We start from the raw sequence: 22,206 nt of genomic DNA, 5'->3' as shown, positions 1-22,206 counted from the left end.
AGCTCCATTCCATTAACACCCTCTGGATTATACTCATATCCAGGACATCCCCATCCCATTTCCATACTGGTGTGCCCAGTCCAACACCAGACTGAGCCAGGCTTTCTTCTAACACCCAACACTTCAGCCACTCTGCACAGGCTTTATTTAGAAACAAACACAAGTTGGGATCCTGCAAACTCCAATTTATATCTTTTTATTTTTTACAAAAAATACATTTTAACAAGTAAATAGAAACCATTTCCATAAGTCCACCGTTGTCCAAAGTGTAAATGTACATTGTAAATTTGCCATTTTTAATATAGACATGTGTTCTATTTTGCCAGTTGTCTACAAGAAATTCAGCTACAGTCTGATGAAACGTAATAAATAATGATTAAGAAATGGAAAAGCTACACACCAAGAAATGGGAAATATAAACTTTGCAAAAGTCATATGTAGTTATATTACAGCCACCTCTTCCCAAATCAAACATTCAATTTCTCTTTTATAAAGTACAACAGTAGTGCATTCCCGTTATTGGCATAGAGAGAGATCTTCCATTGAAATACTGTCCATGGAAAGAATTCCACTGAACTACAACTAAAAGGGACAGCAGGGGATTAACTCAGGACAGTAGCAGTGCAAAAGCCAACAATATTGGCTTTATTAAAAAAAAAACAAAACAAAACAAAACAAAAACCAAAAACAAAAACAAAAACTTTTTTTTTAAATTTCAAAGCAAGAATAATTTTTCTGGATCACTCTTTGGGTGACCAATCCCACCACAGAGGAAAAGATGGATTTGCTGTCTTTGCCACCCATTTTGTCATTCCCAATGACTTGGAAAGAAACCCCTGCAGCTGCCTGGGAATTTCTCTTGGTACCATTGCTTCCAGGTTTTCCCATGATCATGGAAAAACGAAGATTTACAGCACACAACTCTAAAAGGGGAGATGTGAAAAAGAGGAATTCCCTTTCCTTGCCTATAATAAAAACTGTCTAAAGCTGTTGAAGCTGAACATTTTCACCCTGTTGTTTACACCGCAGATAAAGAAACATCCCTCCTTTTCCAAGTGCTTCCATCCAACTGGTCCACCCCCAGTTTTCAGGATAAAACCCTTAAAGAACCCTTCTTGTGGTAGTACCACATAAATATTCCCCAAATATGGCCCAAATTCTCCCCTACTACTTACATTTCTATCCCATGAATGCAACACAGAACACTGCTGGGAGCAATGGAACAACACTGTGGGATACAACAACTCTGAGAAGGAAATCAAGGAAGTTCTTTTTTCTCCTTTTTTTTTTTTTTTTGCATTTCTAAGATATTCCACTATTTTAGAAGAGGAAATACTCACAGGTATTAATTCTTATATAAGATCCAAAGTCAACCAAAAGGTGTCTGTAGAAAAGTATTAAGATTCCTAATAGTAAAAATATCTGCAAATTTAATTACAAATACATTTCCAAAGCAAAATCCTTAATTAAGTACATCAGGGTGGGGTCAGTATTGACAGGTTCCTTGAGGAGGAAGTGAACAGCTAAATGTGGAATATTTACACTGAGAGATCCACCTATGTCAAATATATAAAGTGAAGCAGCCCTGTTTACCATTATAACCTACAGGTTATAACGGAAGAGCAATAAAACTCTGCTAAAACATGGAGATTTTAAGTACTGCTGATTTCATGCATTTGTTCTACCACTTGCCCTAAGATTTCATCCACCACATCGATGTCGTAATTCACTTGCTGCAGGTCCAGGTCGGGCATGATGGTGGCCAGGAGCTGTCCCACGTTCACCCGGAGAGAGCGGAGCTTCAGGCTGGGGAGAGAACAGCACACGATTAGATGGAGATGGAATTCTGTGTTCAGAGCTCACCTAACAAAGCTGGACTCATAGTCCAGACTGGATTTGCTCCGTGACCCCCATAAACCAACAAAAAAAAAATAGATGCAGGTAAAGCTGCATCAAGATTATTTCTAAATCTAGGTTTTTTCAAGCTTCTCTTCAGTTTTCAGCTGGAAGGGGGATATTCCCTCAGTTTCAAACCAATACTAAACTGAATTCCTGTCACAAATATTTCAGAGTAAGCACTGGTACAATCCTTTCTGCCACAGCACCTGTATTTCTCAAAGCAATATTAAGGCCTGGTATTTTTATCCATTTAGAAACCCAAACTACCACAACCCACAGGAACAAAAGGAGAGAAAAAGAGAGGAGAAGGCAAGAAAGAGGAGTTTGTCCAAAGGCTTTAAAACATAAATAAAAAGTAAGAGGTATAGCCCAGGGAAAAGGCTGTGCCTCCCTTTTTTTTGGTTTCTTTCCTGGAGGTCCTTGCTGTGTCCTCTTCCTGATCAAACTGTTTTGCCATGAGCCATCCCTTCTGTGGCCCATTTCCTTCTACTCTCAGATCCTTTATCCAGTTCTCCCAGTGCTGCCATATCTCCATCAACTTGTGGGGGAAGTTACTTCCAAGTCCTGCATTTATTTGCTAATTCTTTTAATAAACACACGTCAGAGCTATAAGGGAAAATAAAATTAAATGCTGACAGATCATTTTTGTATGCCTTTTTTTAAGACTGAAAGGGGTCTCTGGAAATTATCCAGGTTATTCTGCACTCTGCCAGGGTGTCCAGAGGTTGATGCAGCGCTCCCTGGTTGGGCTCCCAGTGCCCAAAGGGAGGAGTCACTTGCCCAGCCCCGCCCAGCAGGAGCTGGTTGGTGCCACCAGCAGAGTGCACTGCTGGCTCACACTGCTCTGCCACCCCCAGCACCACGGGGAACTTCTCCAGCTGCTTTCCCAGGAGCTGCCTCCAGCTTCTGCCCCTGCTTCAATTCACTGGTGCGCCTGTGGAACTTTCAGGGGATTTTTTCCAGCCCATTTGTCCAATCTGTCAAAGTCCCTCAGCAGCAGCTCTGCCCTCCTGAGTTCCCTCCAATTTGATGGCATCAGGAATTGATTGAGTTCACTTGGCTCTGTCACCCAGGCCATGAATCCCAGAATCCCCAGGGCTGCAAGAGAAATTTGGGATTATCCAGCCCAAAATGACATCCCCAGAGGCCACATCCAGACTCCTCCTGAACACTCCCACAGACAGTGACTCCAAACCTCCCTGGGCAGCTCATCCCAAGGCCTGACCACTCTGCCAGGGAAATTTTCTTTCCCAGTCTCCAACCTGAGCCTCCCCTGGTGCCATTTGAGGCCATTTCCTCTCCTCCTTTCCCTTGGGACACGGCAGCAGATCCCGACCCCCCCGGCTGTGCCCTCCTGGCAGGAGTTGTGCAGAGCCACAAGGTCCCCCCTGAGCCTCCTCTTCTCCAGGCTGAGCCCCTTTCCCAGCTCCCTGAGCTGCTTCTCCCAGGATGGGTTTTCCAGCCCCTTCCCAGCTCTGTTCCCTTCCCTGGCCACGCTCCAGCCCCTCAATGTCCCTTTAAAGTGGCACAGAACTGGGCCGAGGACTTGAGGTGCAAAAGCCTTTTCCATTCTGGGCCTTGCTGCTGATCCCCAGTTTGCCCTCAGTCAGCCCATGCTGGTTGTCCTTACTCCCTTTTGACTCTCATGGGGCTGCAGGTGGCTTCCAGGTCGATTTATTCCATGTTTTCCCTGGGATTGAGGCTGCAGTGCCAGGATGGAGCTCTGGCTGTCCTAAACATGGGCATAACAACTGCCTTTTCCCCAGAATGTTAACTTTTGGAGATACTACAAGGCCCTCAGCTCCCTCTGAAATGCCTCTCATCTGGTCCCAGGGATCAATTTGCTGAATTGACCCCTTAACTGACTCCCCTTTTATCACAGCTGATACCTCCCCCCTTGGATTCTCCCCTGGCAGGGACCTCAGCTCACTCTGCTTCCCCCTGCTCTGGGTTCTTTTGTGTGTGTGCTATTCCCACTTCCCAAGAGCTCCAAGCTCTCCAGCTGGAAGTTTCAACCCTTGTTTAATTCCAACACACACCCTGAACCCTGATTCCACAGGATTTGCCTGCAGCAAGGAGTTCTTACAGGAAAGTTTCAAATCCAGACTCTTCAGTTGATTCAAGACAGAAAAACAGACTCTCAAAGTGAAGTTCATTACACTGCAGAAAATAATGATCACCATCCTCTTTCCTGCCTCCCTTTTCTCTCCTTGGTTTGCAAGTTGTGTTTAGAAATTATACAACATCTTGGATATTTTCAGAAGTATCGGTTTGCTATTCTGTTGCGGCCAATCCTGCTCACACAAATAAATCATAAATCACAAACATCACTTGATTAAAAAAAAAAACAAAACAACATTAGTTAGGAGTCACAAAAGGCAGTAGAAAAGAATTGCAAGCATCACATTTTATTATACAATTATCAGACATAACCTTCATCACAACATTTAAAATACAACCAACAAGCAAAAATCTTGAAATAACATCTAGAAAGAACAAAACTGATACCTTTCTCCATCAGAAAAATTTACAGAGTCTTCTACATTACTGGTGGTAGAATCATTTGCACGTGCTACAGCCTGTGGGATTGAAGCTTTTAACTGAGCCAGCTCTGCCTTGAGCTCCTCACACTGACAGGCCATTTGATTCTTCTCCACTTCCAGGACTTCAATCTGCCAATCAAAAGAAAAACAAAGCTGTAAAAACTCTTCAAAACACTGTGTAGTAGAAGTCCTGTGAAACAGGGAGTAAAAACAGAGATAACTGAAGTGTCAGGAGTGTTTTAGCAGACATACCTGGCTTTTGTATCTGTCTCTCTCAGTGGTGCACTTGTCCAGCTGCCTGAAGACATCATCCAGCTGCACTGCCATCTCATCCACCTCACTCCTGCTCTCTCCATCAGCACATTTGCTGCACTCAGTCTTTAGGTTCTGCAGGGTGCTGCACTGCTCCTTGAGTGTTGCTATTTCCCCCAGGGCCTGCTCATAGAGAGCTGTCACCTCGGCCAAGCTCCTCCCGTCGGCATTCCCTTCTCCACAGGAGGGAACCGTCTGCGTTGCCTGATGGCACATTTCCTTTTTTACATATTTATTATTCATCTCCAAAAGCTGCTGTTCCAGTGTTTCCACCTGTTTGGTTAACGCTTCACATTTGCTTTGGTACATTTCTTTTTCTGTGTTCAATAACTGCAGCTGATTTTGCAGTTCATTTTCCATCTCTACAGATGGCTCAGGAACTCCATTGACCTTGTGCTGTTCCTTTTCCATCCCTGCCCCAGGAATCTGGACTGGGATGTCTTCCACCTCCTCCTTTTTCACCACCAGCTTTGGGAGCTCTGTCTGTGTTGCTGAGCTCAGCTGCTCACTTTTTGCCTCTGAAGTGGTTGCACTGCAAGGTTCCCCCACAGGGGAGTTTTCCTTCTGCTTCTCCTCCTGATCCAAATTGATACATTCTGTTTTTACCACAGGAACATCAGGATCTGCTGAAGGCTTTGGAGTGCTGCTCTCCTCTAAAATGATGACATCTTCATCATCATCCTCCTCCTCGTGGTTGCTGAATGTTTTGTCACTGAGCCGAGGTGTCTTTAGGGACACGGGTGTCGCACAGCTCTGCGTCCTCCTTTTGAGACTGAGGAGGAAAATATTAAAATAATCAGTTTATTTGCTTAAATGCTGCCAAATCATTTGTTTCCAACTGTGTGCAGAGTTTCTCTGAGCACTGTCCAAAAATTACCATTCCAAAAAATTGCCTGCAGGGGATTTTAATCAGAGTAAATTCCTGTAAAAACAAGTGCCTGCCATCCACATGCTCCCACATTATTCTGAAACAGACCCAGCATTCCCAGGAACAGTTTCAGGAAAACAGCCTGTGGAGTGTGGAGAACATCAACTCTGCTCCTGAGCAGACAAATCACTAAAAATGCTCCTTTGCCATTTTCTTGCATTCACTTTTGTACTTGACAAAGTCTGCAGGTCCCTTTAACCTGCAGCTTCCCATGCTCCCAGAATTCCCACAGGAATTTCAGCAGCTGAAGCTGCCCCAAACACCATCATTTTCATTAAGTTATTAATTTTAGAAATAAACAGGAAACTCCTTTGTACAGGTCCACTCACCTGCTATCAGCATCCAAATGAGGGGAAGATACTTTAATTAAAATAGGCAGAGATCTTCTAACAGAAGCATCTGATGACTTTGGTATAAGTAACCTTGGCAGAGCTTCCTTTGCATTCGGAGGTGAGAATGTTTTGAAGTCTTTACTTGAAGAAACAGATGTTTTTAAAAATATTTCATTATTCATCTATAAGACAATGTAAGTTAAGAATGGAAATAAACAGATATTAGTAGATTCTTCAGGAGGGATTTAAGCAGTTCTTTATATACCAACACCTAAAATCCTGACATTTCCATATCCAAGTACCTCCTTGAACCCAGACTCAGCATTTTGGGATAAGAAAGGCTGACTAGACTACTCCAAATCCCAGTTTTTCATTTTAAAGTGCTGTGCAGAATCCCAGGCAAGAGCTTTTCCCAAGCTGTGTCTCTGTCTGGAGTTTGCCCATGAGACACAAACTCCAGGACAGACATCCCTGGGAAAGCTGCTCAGGGTTCATTTAGCTGGCCCAAAACAAGCAATTTTTTCAGTTTTAGAAATTACTTTTGTACTGGGGGAAATGTAATGGCAGAGAAACAGTAAAATGAAATAAATAGGTTAAAACAGCACATGCAGTGTCTCTTCTCCAGAAACAAAGTGACCTTAGGTCAGAAATTGACTTTGAATGCAACCGAAACGAAATCCCACTTAGAAGATTGGATTCTGAGTTACAATTCAGACATTCCCACTAAACACTTTGATCTGCATCTGGATTTAATGTGAATGAGTGTCTCCTTGCACAAGTGTAGCTGTTCCACCTCTGTCTATCCCCACTGAGATCCCCACTTTTAAGGGCATCTTTACTTCCATATCCTCATCACATCTCTCTCCAACAAATCCCCTTTCAAGAACTGGGTGTCCTTCCATAAAACCAGCCACCAGTGGCTGCCATCTCCTTTACTTTTGGCCAGAGACCTTTGTCCCTCTCAAACTCCTTCCTAAGGAGAAAGAAATGGTGGATTTTCCATCACTGGGCAGCAAAGAAAGGGGATTTTGGGTTTCCTCATGGTGAGCAAACCCTGCAGAGCCACCAGAGTACAAGTGGATGTTGAAGCAGACATTGGTACCCAGGGCAGGCTCCTGCCAGCTTCAGGAGTTACCTGGTGGCTGTACTCCACTCGCCTCTTCAGCTTTTCCCTGTCCCTGCACAGCAACAAGGAAAAAACAGAAAATTAAGAGCTTAGATTCAAACTGTTCATTCATTATAAAACTAAATCTAAGATCTAAAAGCAAACACAATACTCCTCATCTCAGCTAGATACAATAATCCAAGTATTCTTGTTTATTGAATGAAAACTTCCTCAGGAAGCTGGAAGCTTGTCTGAAGTTAGCTCAACTTCCAACAAGTTTGCTCTAGATTATTTATTAAATATTTAAAACAATCCCAAACTCCCACTTCTAGAATGTAAAGCAGCATCACAATTACCCAAATCAGTTTTTGTCATACATCTTAGCTCAGAACCCTTTTATTCCTAAATAAATGTATTGATCTTTTCAATATCCTTCAATGTGGACCTTTGAAAGTTACACAGCCAAGGTTTCCTAACAGCCCCCCGAGTTTGCTTCTGGGACATCCAAACCATTCCCACACTGCCAAATCCTATGGAACATCATCCCTCTGGGAGCTGAACTATCACCCCAACTGCTGCACAGCTCTCCTTGGTAATTTTTAGTGTTGAGAGCCCTGTGAAAGTCTCCAGAACTCACTTTTTCTTGTAGGTTTTCTCGTACGTGGGGTGTATTAAATCGTCATCCTCTGGTTCTTCTGGCACGTTACAATTCCTGAGGGAAGGAAGAGGACAGAAATAAACCCACAACAGAAGGAGCTGAACACCCCTGCTGCTGCCAGGTGGTCTCTAAGGGCTGGCAGGTGTCCCTGGGCTGTGTCCTTACCGGAACTGGGGGTCAGGGTTGAGGGAGCAGTACCACTTCTCCGGCAAGTGCTCGATTCCGTCCGGGAGCTTCCGCCACTTGAGGCACGCGTCACACTGCACCCACGTCTGGTCAGGCTGTTTCCTGGGCAAAAACCAAAATAAATCAGCACCTGCACACCAGAGAGGGTTCTCCTATCAGATAACCCAGTGTTCATTTCTCTGCTGTCACACTGGGACTCACTGGATCTCCTCGACGGGCAGGGCTAAGGGATATTCCTCGTTTTTCTTGGTTTTCATCTCGTTCCAGTAATCGTTGAGCTTTTCTCCCAGTGCTGCTATCGTGAGTCTACAAAGAAAGGAATTTAAAGACCACCTTGAATAATTCAATTCTAGCACAGAAAGAACCTTTATAAACTCCAGTGACAGGAAAAGTGCATGAACCACTTCAATATTTCTAATTGCACAAGAGTGGGAAAAAAGCTTTTCTAAAAGCTTTTCCTTTTATAAAAAGTTTTTATTTCAAAACCTGTAGAAACGAGGAATTGCCTGAAGTCATGTTTGTCAGCCAAGAAATTCCTGGAAATACAAGTCAGAGCACAAAGACTGAAATCAAGAGTGCTGTTGATGGACAGAGGAAATCCTGGAGGGGCTTCACCAGTTCAGCCTCAACCAGAGAATTAAAAAAAGCACAAAACCAATCCAGCACCTCACTCTGGTTCTGGCTGTTCCTTGTACATCCCAAGTGCAGGTCCATGGCTACTCTCAGGCTGATGTCCAACTTTACAACAAGGAGCTGGCAAACATTTGATCCCTTCAATGTGATACAAAGTCTGCACTCTGATAAAAGGAGCACCTCAGTCTCACCCAGGGTAATTTTCAGTTTTGTTTCCTGCTCAGGGCTCACGGTGCAGCTCAGGGACTCCCAGAGCTGGCATGCCCAGGTGAGAGAGGTGAGGAACAACAACAAAGTCCCCAGGTGAGCTGGAGGGGAGGACAGCCCCTGGAATTCACCTGTGAGGAATCCAGGGATGAGTAACCAGGCCCAGCCCTCCCTGGCCTGGCTCAGCCCTGCCACCGCCCCGGGCCTTGAACCAACACAAATGTTTGTGCAGTGAACTCCTGTGACCCAGAGCTGGGATCCAGGTCACCTCAGCAGGGACTGCTGAGCCTGGGGACACCAGGAGGGCACAAATGAGCAGTGAGGCATGGATGGGACCACATCTCCTTTGTGGGGAGGGAAAAAGTGCAGGGCACCTTTCCATCAGGTTCACAACTTCCCAGCCCAAACCAAAAACATCTTGTGAAAGGCTGGAGCACTCCTGGCACAAAAACCACAGGAGATGTTTCAAGTGTGGTGTCACTGTGCCCACCCACATTCCACGTGCAGGGGAGGTAAAACCAGAGAAAGCTGGGGAGTTACATTTCCATTTAACAGTACTGAAACCAGAGGTGAAATGCAGTTGCTGCTTCCTGGATGGAATGCAGCTGGCACGGGGAATCTGCTCCTGGGTGATAAACAGCACAGCAGAGTGGAGACAGCACAGCCAGTCCTGCTGGAATCCCTGCAGGAATGGGAACTCCACGGCACCAGGAGCTGACAGAACACAGAGCAGCCAGGAGAGGAGAAACTGTTTTGCTGCTGAAGCAGCAGCTGGGGTGAAATCCCTCTCCTCAGATGAACTTGGCTCATTATTTAATTTAATTGTAAGATTAACTCACACCTCCAACCCAAAATTATGTCCAAGAACAACTGGATGTGGCACTCTAAGGTTTGAAGGTCTTTTCCGACCTTACTGATCCTCTGATTCCCCCTGCTTGTCTGGATATTGACTTAATTCTATTTTTTGGACAGACTGGTTGGGCACAAAGTTCCCAGATTTCCTGGGGTGCTGACACACAAATCAAACCCAAGGGATTGAGGAAACCTCCCTTGCATGTCAAGTGTTCCAAAAACCCCAAAATTCCCTGCTCACTGTGCCTGCCAAGGGCATTCCCAGTTCCTGCCCCTCTGCCAAGGGAACTGCTGGTGCCACACAGGAAATGGTTCAGCATCGCCAATGTTTGCAATCAACGCCCAAAATTTCCACATTAAAAGCACTGTTGGGCACATGGAAAATGCCTCCTCCTGAACAGCCACAAAAGAATACCCAGGGAAAAACATGGGAACAAGGCTGGTGTGGATATTGTGGGAAAATATTTATAAGGAAAAGGAAAGAGACAAAGAGGGGACAGATAAAAAAGGGTCTAAAAAGAGCTGTTTGCATTTAAACCAGGTTTGGCCAGAACACCAGAAACTTTTATTCTTCCTATTTAAAGAAGCAGCTTTATCAAGTATTTCCCAGGAAATGGTAATATGGGCTAGAAAATGCAGATAAAAATACCTGTATTCATTGGTGTAGTCAAAATCTTGTTTGTTGTGAGTTGGTTTTAGGAAGTTGCATTCAATAATCCCAACAACACCCACACCCATGTTGTTTGCCTGCAGGGAATTAAAAGTTTATCAGGAAAACCAACACAAAATTCATGCCAATATTGCAAGAGTTTGCTGGAGGTAATTATTAACAGTATCTACACTGGATAAAAAAGATTTTCTGGCTTATGACTCCTCTCCAAGGAGAGAGTCTTGATACAAACCCCCTAAAGAACAAATCCTCTGCTCCACCCCTCTTTTTGTCCTGAAAGATGTGATCAGTTTCATATTTTTGTATCAGCCTCAAAACCAAACAACTTAATATAATTTTTAACTGCTGCACACAGTAAAAAAGGTGATTTTGTAAAGTATACATCAATACCTTGCTTTCCATCCATATTCTTCTTTAAAATCAGTGTTTGAATGAAATTTGTCAAGATGTTCAAATATTTTGAAGCCTCAATTTCTTACCTTTAACTGACAGCCAACTCTTTCATAAGCTTTGATGAGTCTGTTTTTGTGGTACATCATTATTCCATAATGATCTTTGTTCCTGCAGTTAAATCCAAAAGTAATCCTGACTGTTTTGGCCTTTGAGCAGATATTAAGGAAAAATAGGGTGAATCTCATGGAACACAAAAAAAAAAAAAAAAAAAAAAAAAAAAAAAAAAAAATTACTCTGAGTGGGTCTTAGAGCTTTCTTTTCTTATACTGAGATATTTCCTTCAGCAGGACTTAAAAAAACTTAAAAAAACACCACCAAAAAAAACCCCAAAAAATAACCCAAAATTGATCAATATAACTGAACAAAATCCAGTCCCAGAATTCACTTCTGCAATGGAAATATCAAAGGATACATTGAGAAATTTGGGTCTGTAAATATCCCTCTCAATGAAGGCCAAACTTTTGGAAACCAGTTGTGTTTTCACCTTCTGTCCTCTCAGGATGATCTGCATGGTTGGCTTCAGGTACAAAATACTGCAGTAAGCCTATAAAACAGATTATATTAAAATTAAAACATTTACACCCTCCAGCATCCAAAAATAATCCCAATTTTAAAAAACCAACACGTACTCTTAGGGAGTAATCACTTTCTGGAACAATCTGGTCCAGTCTCTCCTGTTTTTTGTAGCCTCTTTTGCCTGTTTCATCCAAGTCTTCTGGAATTCTGATGTCATATTTATCCTTGTCAAAGTCAAATTCTGGTCTGTTGTTTTTATCTCTAAGAATGAAGATGGGAAAATGTATTAATTATAGGGGGAAAAGCAAATACATGAGGAAGTATTGTGGTGAAGCCAGGAAAGAAGGAAAAAAGGGAGAATTCTTCAGAGATTTGCTAAAATTCACATTTGAGTCCAGCTTGCCATTTTTTTTAAACTGCACACAGCTTGTTCCAGTTATTCCACACACGAAGAACCCCCAAATCCTTCTATGTTTGCACACACTGAAAGAAAAGGTGAAATTAATGAGAGGTGAGAGACTGGCTTTATCTTACTTTCTAAGATTCCAAATGATGATCCTGGTGCCTTTTTCCCCCATGATGGCATCCAGCTCTGCCAGTAATTTCTCCTCAGAGGAGAACAAGGAATGTGTCAGGATGGCCTTGAGGCTGTTCTTGGATTCTGCTGGGTCACTGATCTGCCGTGGGCACTGTGTTAAGGAAAGGGACTTGGAATGGAGGAAAGATTTCAGAAAATGAGGAAATTTCAGGACTCACTTCCCAGCTTCTCATTCCACATCTCAGAGCTCCTACAATGTTAAAAGTTTTAACCAATTATAGCATCTCCCAGAATTTTCTACCTTATGACTCCTCTCTGAGGAGAAAATATTGATATAAGCATCCACATATAAATTTGAAGATTTGATATAAATTTTCATATAATTTCATATTTGATATAAATTATAGCAAATTTGAAATTTTGATAGACATTTGAAATTTTGATATACATTTGAAATTCTGATATACATTTGAAATTTTGATATACATTTGAAATTTTGACATACATTTGAAAATCTGATATAAAATAGAAAATTTGACATAAATTTGATATAAATTTGAAAATTTTCTCCTCTCCAAGGAGAAATCTTCTCTCCAAGGAGAAAATTTTGATATCAACATCCATCAAAGCAGCCAAATACTTCCTTTGGGTGACGTTATCCCCCAAATTTGGGACGTATCCACAACTTTTCACCGGGAATGCTGAAAGGATATGTTGGTTGGTGAATGTCACGATGGGAACCATGACATGCTCTGCTTTGGTGACTTCCAGGTAAGTCTGGGACAGCAGCCCCACGCTCATGGTGTCCCCGTTCTTGGTGAAGACGATGGCGTCCTTGCCCAGGCGCATGGATCCCGACTTGAAGCCGTTCCCGTAGAGCCCCACGGGAACGCGGCCGTTCATCACCGACTTCTCGCTGAAACCGAAGCTGCAACGCGCAAAACATGAGGAGGGTGAGGCCTCAGCTTTGAGCTTTTATACTTTTCACATTCTGTGCTGCTTTAGTGTGAGGGTCTGAGCTTTGTATTGTGGGATGGTGAGCTCTCCTCACTGAGCAGGGAGACAAAACAATTCCTGCTCCAGCTGGGCACCAAGGACAAATGATCCAAAGCTCAGGCCCAGGAGCACAAACAGCGTGGGCTGGAGAGAGAAAAACAAGCAGGATGGGAGTGCCTGGGCTAAAGCTGGAATGGGACAATGAACTGCAAGGTGCAAATGGAGCAGAGCTGATCCCAGTGAGAGCCCCCGGGAGCGCTCGTGCATTTTGGGACCATTTTGGTTCCTCTTGGCTGCAGCCCTGGCTGGGCTCTGCTGCTGCCCAAGGTGGATCCATGGAGGAGATCCTTTCCATAAATCCCTGCTTTATTCTTTAGCTCTAGGTAAAGAGCTTTAGCTGTTTATTCTTTTGTTCTAGGTCAGCCTTCTCAAGGCATCAAGGGTGGGAAAAAATTCCCTGGAAAACTTGAGGGTTCGAGAGATGCAAGTGCAAGACTTGGCAAATGACTTAATCCAACCCTCTTGTTTCAGAGGTCAGGGACTCCTGAGCAATGAAATCCTAAAATCACCTGGACAATGCTGCTAAAACCACACAGCAAAAACTCAGGAAAATCTACTTCCAGCTTTTAAGCATGGAATAGAAATATCAAGTTTGGAATTTGGTGAAAAAGCATTCTTATGGGATTCTGGTAGTTATCCTGTAATTTCACAATAAATACTAATAAAAGCCCCTAACCCTGTCTTTTTCCTCTGTCCATTTCCTATTTGATTCACAAGTTTTCCATTTCCCTATCACACTTCAAGTAAAACAGGGAACTGCATATGAAATTTAGGATTTATTATGGTATCTAACATAAAAATAACAGTTTGAATTCAAGCTTGCTCAAATTTAAATCTGCAGGCAGAGCAATTTTTTACACTAAGAGAAATTGCACAGAAAGCTTTTTGCTACTGTAGAAATAAGAGAAAAATCAGTTCCAACCCCCTAGAATATTTAAAGACACAATTATTTAAAAAATAGAAAATCCACTAATTTTTCTACAATACATTCTATTATTAATATTCCAATGGGTTTGTGCTGAATATCCCTTTTTCTCTCATTCACTAACTTAAACTAAAGTAAGTGTGTCTGTGCCCACAGTGACCAAAATCCCCTCTCAGGGGGTGCTTTGTGCTTTTAGCACTTGGATCTCACACATTTCATGTACATTATTATTATTATTATTATTATTAATGATGATAGTAAAAATAAAATGTTTGAATTCTCCTTATCTCCACTAGCAGCCACTACAGACAGTTTCCACAGCATAAAGGGAAGGCTGGAAGAAAGGACAAAAGGAAATTATGAGGTAAAAGTTCCCTGACAAAGTTACAGGGAAGCTTTAGCAGCATCTGCCCGCTCTGGAGTCTCACCTGGACCTTCAGAAATGCTGAATTTATGAGCAAAATCAGTGAATTAGAGATGAGAAACTGAGCAATACCAGAAGCAGAGCTGGAATTTGTACAAGACAGGTGTAAAGAGGCTGCCCACCTGAGCATTTTGTGCAGCTTCTCGGAGTTCATGCCGTTGCCGTTATCGGTGAACGTCAGGCAGATGTTGTCGTTGATGACGGTTTTGTCGATCCAGATCTGTTTGGCACTCACATCTGGATCGTAGGCATTATCTGAGGGCAAGGAAGGCAAACAGCGTGGGAGACCAGAAAACAAAAATTCAACTGAGTGCAAACACATTTTAAAGTCAATCAGAGTGTTAGGATGGAACAGCTGCACCCAACCCAGGAGAACCTCACGCAAACCAGCACAGAATTCTCCAGATTACCAATGACAGCTGATCAGGGACCAAAGATGTGGCTGGAGGTGAGCAGCTCACACGAGAACAGAAAATGAAAGCAAGCCAAGATTCCGGTTTCATTTCCTGCCTGCAGAGCAGCTGGTGCAATGTCTGCTTTCTCCCAGCCCTCACAGAGAAGAGCTGCAAAATGCTTTAGACTCAACTTTCTGTTTACAGGATGTGAAAATCAAACACGAGCGAAAGAGAAACCAGGGCTCCACAAAGGCCTCCTGGCAGCACAGCCAGGCCCAGCCTCAGCTGCCCCAACACCATTTTCTTCCATCTTTGCTCCTCATCCCCAGGGATTTGTGAGGGGGAAGAAGGGTGGGCTGTGATGGCACCTCTGCCTCACTGCCTGCTCTGCAGGTTCAGCTGAGAGACAGAAAACAAGCCAATGAAAGGAATCACAGGTTGGTGATTAAAATCTTGGCAGGTTTCTTCCTATAACTCCAAATTGCATCTCAGTGAAATATTTCATAAAATGTATTTGAGCATCACAAAAGAGGACAGACAGGTACAACTGAGAGTTTGGAAGTATTTAGAGTGTGAAAAGAGCTGAGATGATTGAACAGATTGTACTCCCACAACAGCAAGGCCTTTCCACAGGCACGGGGCTCTGCTCTCCTCCTTTGGGACAGCTTTGGTCTTATCCAGCTGAAAAATCCTGGTTTTCTTCTGTTAGGTTAATTTTCTGGAGGAAAGGGGGAGAAAGAAGCAAAGGGAGGGGAGGGGAGGGAAGGGGAAGGGGAAGGGGAAGGGGAAGGGGAAGGGGAAGGGGAAGGGGAAGGGGAAGGGGAAGGGGAAGGGGAAGGGGAAGGGGAAGGGGAAGGGGAAGGGGAAGGGGAAGGGGAAGGGGAAGGGAAGGAAGCAAAGGGAAGGAATGAAGCAAAGGGAAGGAATGAAGGAAGGAAAGGGAAGGAAGGAAAGAAGCAAAGGGAAGGAAGGAAAGGGGGGGAAGGAAGGAAGGAAAGAAGCAAAGGGAGGGAGATGTGTGACCAGAGGAGTTGCTCCTTTTGGCAGCAGCAAAGTTCTCAGTCAGTGCTTGGCTGGGGTCCCAAGCCACACCTTTATTTTGAGTTACCAGTTCATCATTCCCTGACTGTGGAAAAGAGGAACACTGGAGATGCCCAATTAACTTCTGCTGAAAATCAAAGGCAAGATGACCAACAGGAGCTAACAAACAGATGCATAAGCCCCAGGTAATGCAGGTAACAGGACCAGAACAAAGAGCAAAACACTGAGGATGTTCAGCCAGGTTTTTCCCTAAAAGGAAGGAAAAAGGGTTTGTAACAAGAAACAAGAATTATTCCAAGCTGTTGATCACCTACCTATGAGTTCTGCAATTGCACTGAAGGGCCAGGTGTGACTGGTGGAGTTGGTGTGCAAGAACTTTGGGGACAGCTGGAATAAAGCACAAGCAGGGGCATTAGTTTGTGCTCTCCAAGGCAGAAACCAGGCTGTCAAATAAAGGAAGATTTCATGAGGCTGGTTTGGACAACACCACCAAAAGGCTGTAATTGAGGTGGTTTCTGGGTATTGGCAGGGAACATAAATACAGTTCTTGAAGAGGAAATCCAGCACAGTCTCAGCATGTTCATCCTAACAGTCTTTATCTTTATAAAAATATAAGGAACTATTGCTATCAATGATGCCACAGGTTACAGAAAACATCAAAGCCATGGTCCAAACCCAGTAACAGAAGCTCTCAGATGTTAAAAACTCACATTTTAAACCAGGAGGATTCAAATTTCATGTGAAAAGTAAGCAGCAACCAATACCCTCTGTGAGTCACTGTCTGTGCCCACAGTGACCAAAATCCCCTCTCAGAGGGTGCTTTGTGCTTTTAACAGCTGGATCTCACACATTTCATGTACACAAAGGCACAGGCACTGCCAGAATTAGATTAAAATATGCAAATAAAGCACCTCTTTATGGGATGTGACTTGGAGATGTCAGTGCCAAAAGAACTGCCAAGCAGCCCCAGCCTAGGCTCACATACATTCACTTCAAGACTTGGAAAACCAGAACTAAAAATCCACGTAAGTGAAGGACCTGTCCATGCAATGTTTGGAGAAATTTGAACTGCTGCAGCTGCTACCTGTGTTTGCATTGTCCCTGAGGAAATCCATGGTTACACTCCCACAAAGCCTTGAACACAAACCCCCTGCACAGATTTGCTCAAGCCCCCCTGCCAGAGTCGTGGTGATGGCAGAAAAAGCAGCACCTATGAACACAAAACACTGAAAACAGCCCTTGTACCACTGAGTCACACAAAAACCACAACATAATCCACATTATTATACAGAGAAAATCTCAGAGATGTTTTAAAATACTGTGTACGTATCAATACTGCATAATTTTTACAGAGTTACTCGTGGACAAGCACTTTTATCGAGGTATGAAATGTAAATAAAAGTGCAAATAAAAGCAAGCAGCCACTTCAAAACTCCAAGGTGAAAAGGAATGATGCTAAAAGCAAATCCTAGAGCCACAAACCAGGCACCAGAGCAGGAGAAAGGCACAAGGAGAAGCAGCAGCCCTGCTTCAGAGCAGCAGAACGTGCCAAGAGCCGTCACCTCGATTCCCAGGTCACAGCAGCACATGACACAATTCCAACTGCAACCTAATCCCTGCTTTTCTCCATGGAGCACCAGAGGGAGCAGACAGCACCTTCCTCGTTGCCATCTGTGCTGCAGAGCTCCAGGTTTACAGAATCTGGTGCATGGAGTCAGGCTAAGCCAAGGTGCTCCCAACAAACACTTCCAAGTCATTCTGAATCCAAAAGAAAAATTCCTCTGGGCTATTAATGGAAAGCTCACATGTGCCATGGCACGTGGGCAAAAGGATCTTTGGATTTCTCCCTCTGCTGTGCAGGAACTCAGGGGATCCTCAGAGCCCTGGGTGATTCTCCTCATCTGATTCTCCAGCATCTGCTCCTTGGTTTTCTAAGCTTCGGGATCAAAATCCAAAACAACTGCTGGTATTTTTCCCACCTGAAATCCCTCCCTGGCAAAACAAAACCACATTTAAAAATCCCAACCCACCAGAGGGATGCACATTCAGGGATTTGGCATCTGCTCAGCTCCCTGCTGAAACACTGAACAAACTCCAGCACCACAGGGGGCTGGAAGTGCTGGATTCCCTGATGTATTCCCTGGAATCTCAGCAAGAGGGACTTGGCAAGAAGTCCTGACTGTGGTTTTGACAGAGGCATCAACTCACACTTGGGAATTCCATGGAATCCCTGAGGCTGGAAAAGCCCTCCCAGCCCATGGAGTGCCAGCTGTGCCCCGTGCCCACCTTGTCCCCAGCCCAGAGCTCTGAGTGCCACCTCCAGGGGACACCTGCAGGGATGGGCACTGCAAAGCTCCCTGGGCAGCTCTTTCCAAGGCCTAACCACCTTTTTTCCAGGAAGAAATTCCTTCTGAAAAGGAAGCAGCACCTCCCCTGACCATCAGACAATGCTGAGAAGGACATCTCAGTGTCACCCACAGTGGCACCATCACCAATAAATGTCCTTTTTTGCCTGTGAACCAAACCGTTCTGTGTGCACAGAAATCAAACCTTGCCTGTGTAACACAACAGCTCCACTGCTGTGAACCACTGGGAATTCTGAAAACAACACCACAGGAATCCTGCTGCCATTCTCCCATCTCTGCCTGGGGAGGCTTTGAGAAAGGCTGCAAGTGGTTCACAGGACTGGGAATTGTGACAGGTGTAGGAAGGGCTGGCAGATGGGAACTGGAACAAATGGGGTCTTGGCTCTCATATCTCCCATCCCTCAGCAAAAGCTGAGCAAGTGAGCCACAGGGAATTCATGGGGAAGTTACCTCAGAGCACACAGCACCACCTGACCACGGAATTCCAGACTGGGCTGGGCTGGAAGGGACCATAAAGTCCACCCAGACCCAAGCCCTGCCCCAGGCAGGGACACTTCCCAGCAGAGCAGGATGCTCCAAGCCTCATCCAGCCTGGCCTTCCTCATTGAAACAAGGGCACAAAACCACATTAAAGACCAGGAGAACAGTGGTTTAAGGGCATCAGTTTTGTAGTTTCCTCCAGAGCAATCCAGCTCTCAGCAACCACTCCCTAATTCCTGATGAACTCACCAGGAAATATTTCAGTCCGTTTGTCCTTACACTTCATTCATCAACGCACCACTTTAATTAGCTCATAATTAATTGAGATTCAGTAAGAGCTGAACACTCACTTTGCCAATCCAGCTGCTTTGCTCGCTCAGACAAACATATTTCGTTACTAAGTGGGTTTTGTTTAGTAATTTCTTTTTTTCTGTGCAGCCAAATGCAACTCAAACCTGCATATCTGAAACTGTCCTGAGAAGAGCACCTCCTGCAGTTATAACCAGCAAATATCGAAGAATAAAGCAGTTTATCTCTCAAAAACGACAGGCAGCTTTGGGAATTTCAGTTTCCCACCCCTTGCAGATCCTAAGGTGTGCACAAATCCCAAACCCCTGCACAGTTTGCCTCATCTTAGGAACTTATTGCTTGCACATAATAATTTTTTATTATGACCCATCATCACTACACCAATTCATTCATTTGAGTGAAAAATACCTCTTGGTTTAGCCTGCATTTATTTATTCTTGGGAACAACTCTGCCATTTTCATGGAATTGTTTAGGCTGGAAAAGCCCTCCCAGCCCATGGAGTTCCAGCTGTGACAGCTGTGCTGTCACCTTGTCCCCAGCCCAGAGCTCTGAGTGCCACCTCCGGGTGACACCTGCAGGGATGGAGCTCCCTGAGCAGCCTTTCCATGGAAAAAAATCCTCCTGGAACTTCCTGAAATTTCTCCTGCCAGCTTACACAATGCCAGGTCACCACTGTTCAATGAACCACATCAAGGGACCGATCCAAATTGAAAACCACTCTTAAAATATTAACCTGGATCACTTCCCCGAGCTGCTTCCTTGTTCAGCTGGACAAAAATATTGCCAGAGCACCAGCAGGAGATAAATTCCAGGGTGGGAATGAGCTCCCAGGCCCTCTGAATCCACGGGAAATACTTTATATTCCCAAAGAGCTGTGATTATCAGCTCTCCTCACCATTCTCTGCATTACAAAGCCTTTTACAAAACCTGGTCAAAACTGCATCAGCTGCTTCACCTGAGGAAAACAAACCCAAAAAAACCCAAAAAACAACCCTACAAACCCCACAGCTTTCACTGGAAAGCCACTGAATGCAAATTCTCAGTTGTGCCTGCAACAGACAAAACCAAAGAGCAGCCTAAAAATAATTCAGAAAGTTACCAAGTTCATCTTGTGTCATTTGTACCTCTGAGAGTTCAGCCTGGCAAAGCGATTTCAGCCTGAGAATGATTTTAAACTCTGAACTGCCACATGCAAAAGCTGATTTTTGATATTTTTCCTCTCAAGATGACCAATAATATGTCCAAAAAAAGTAATAATAAATCCAAATCTTTATCTAAAGAAGCAGGATAATCCTGCTGCAATAAAATATCACACAAACTGTGGATTTCAAACACTCCCAAGATTTAAAGGCCTGAAATCAAAATCAAAATGCAATTTTGGAACTTCGGGGAGATGATGTTTAGGGCTCATCTCAGGAATAATTTATTTTAGCTACATTTATTAGGGTAATATAAATTCATATTAAGGTAACAGAAATGGATATTAGGGTAACATAAATCGATATTAGGTGATAAAATTTCAGCCAGAGTTGGACTCAATGATCTGGGAGGTCTTTCCCATCCTAAATGATTCTGTAATTCCAGCAGTGCTGAGCATATTCAAACACACCTTTTTCACTCAAATATTTCCTAAGTTACTCATCAGAGCACTCCCGCTTCTTTTCACTCTTTTAAAGCAAGGTGATGAGAACAGGTGAGATTTCGAGGCATTGACTTGGAAAAAAACCCTCCCGTTCCACCTGAAAAAGCAGCTTTAACTTCATTTCCACGGGCACAAATAAACGACCAATTGCCACAACAGCTCAGCAACAACACCGCGACCGAAAACACAACACAGCAGCATTTAACTGCGTGAACACTCATCCCTCTCAGAGGCAATTAGGGTTAAAATGCAATTAGGCCGCTTGCAATAAAAGTAGTTAAGATTTGAAGTTCCAAGTCGGCAATTAGAGGTCACGGCGCTCAGCAGAGGCGGGGAAATCCCGCCCCCGACACCGAGCCCACCCTCAGCCCTCACCTTCCCCTCGGCACAGCCCGGCCGGACCCAGAGAAGCGAATTTTCCCGGATCAGAGCCGGGATAAGGGCGGGGAAAGCCCCCGGCCCCACGTCCCCCCGCAGGGACGCGGCGGCGCTCCCCGCCCTCGCTGAGGGAGTGACCCTGGAAGTGCCCAAGGCCAGCCTGGACGGGGCTCCGAGCAGCCTGGGACGGCGGAAGGTGTCCCCGGCCATGGCAGCAGGCCGGGAGGAGCCGGTCCCGAGCCGGCCGCCCGGCTGCCTTGCCCCGGCCGGCCGCGGCCCCGCCGCCCCCCGGCACTCACCGCGCTCAGGCGGATCCCGCCCTGTGTTTTCGCCGCCATCTTCAGGCCGCGGCCCCGCGCGCGCGCTTCCGCCTCCCCGCGGCCTTTCGCGCTTCCGGCGCCGGGCGCGCGCGCGGGAGGGGGCGGGGCTTGCGGGGATGCCACGCCCCCCTCGCGCGGTGGGCGGGGCTGGGCGTGAGGGCGCCGTGAGGGGACGGCGGCGGGGCGGAGTGAGGGGATGGCTGAGCTTGGGAAGGGGCTTGGCCATCACCCTGTGCTCCTGTGCGCGATCCACGCCTTGTCCCCAGCCCAGAGCACTCCAGGGATGGGCACTCCAACCCTCCCTGGGCAGCCCCTGGCAAGGCCTGTGCACCCTTTCCAGGAAAAAAAAATGCCCAGTATCCAACCTAAACCTCCCCTGGCCCAGCCTGAGGCCGTTCCCTCTCCTCCTGTCCCTGTTCCCTGGGAGCAGAGCCCGACCCCCCCGGCTGTCCCCTCCTGGCAGGAGCTGTGCAGAGCCACAAGGTCCCCCCTGAGCCTCCTTTGCTCCAGGCTCAGCCCCTTCCCAGCTCCCTCAGGAATTCTCCAGCCCCTTCCTGTCGCCCTGGTTATCAAGAGTTTTCTAAAGCCTTCTGAGTTTACATTCTTGTAGAGAACTTTCTCACACAACTTTCTGTAAATAACCTATTGTTTTGCATTCTTTCATATAGGCAGAGAAATTTGATGTACAGGTAGTTTGTCCAGTGTCGTTGGAGAGGTGGCACATTCACCCTCCAATCCACTGGCATCTTTTGAGAACTATAAAAGATTAGAGTCAGAAAAAATAAATTAGTCTCTTCATTGTGACCAAGGCTGTGGTGCGTCGTTTTTGCTTGTGTCATCTGGTGACATCTTCCCAGCTCCATTCCCTGCCCTGGACGCCTGGAATCAGCAGAAACGCAGAAATAGAAACTGCGCTGGGAGGCAGACACAGGAGCACTCTGAGTGCCTGGAGAGCAGGAACGCTGTGGAAAAGTGCCCCAGTGGGAAAGGCCCTGGGGGTGCTGGTGCCAGGGGCTGGACACGAGCCCAGGGGTGCC

General features: G+C 45.2%; 1 protein-coding gene across 1 annotated transcript; it reads right to left on the bottom strand.

Annotated features, from left to right (window-relative positions):
* Positions 1-180: 180 nt before the first annotated feature.
* Positions 181-21,232, bottom strand: MORC3 (MORC family CW-type zinc finger 3). Its single transcript, XM_053971030.1, has 17 exons — positions 21,149-21,232; positions 15,988-16,060; positions 14,360-14,492; positions 12,546-12,760; positions 11,829-11,976; positions 11,408-11,555; positions 11,191-11,322; positions 10,805-10,924; positions 10,305-10,402; positions 8,165-8,269; positions 7,943-8,065; positions 7,757-7,831; positions 7,150-7,192; positions 6,012-6,196; positions 4,695-5,526; positions 4,408-4,571; positions 181-1,806 (listed from the first exon to the last, which is right to left on the bottom strand). Exons 1-17 carry the CDS (start codon positions 21,185-21,187, stop codon positions 1,653-1,655), a joined length of 2,787 nt encoding a protein of 928 aa, XP_053827005.1. The 5' UTR covers positions 21,188-21,232; the 3' UTR covers positions 181-1,652.
* Between the last annotated feature and the right edge of the window lie 974 nt (positions 21,233-22,206).

The sequence above is a fragment of the Vidua macroura genome, chromosome 2 (genome assembly GCF_024509145.1).
Source record: "Vidua macroura isolate BioBank_ID:100142 chromosome 2, ASM2450914v1, whole genome shotgun sequence".
Lineage (NCBI taxonomy): Eukaryota > Metazoa > Chordata > Aves > Passeriformes > Viduidae > Vidua > Vidua macroura.
The sequence above is the reverse complement of the archived record's forward strand: the minus strand, read 5'-3'. Positions and strand labels throughout refer to the sequence as shown.

Bases quoted from the DNA above. Each gene is read 5' to 3' on its own strand.
- MORC3 (XM_053971030.1), bottom strand. From the start codon at position 21,187: ATGGCGGCGAAAACACAGGGCGGGATCCGCCTGAGCGCG. The intron at 14,493-15,987 runs GTAGGTGATCAA...CCTTGCCCTCAG, and splicing joins TGCAATTGCAGAACTCATAG to ATAATGCCTACGATCCAGAT. The intron at 6,197-7,149 runs GTAACTCCTGAA...ATTGTCTTATAG, and splicing joins GAGTGGAGTACAGCCACCAG to ATGAATAATGAAATATTTTT.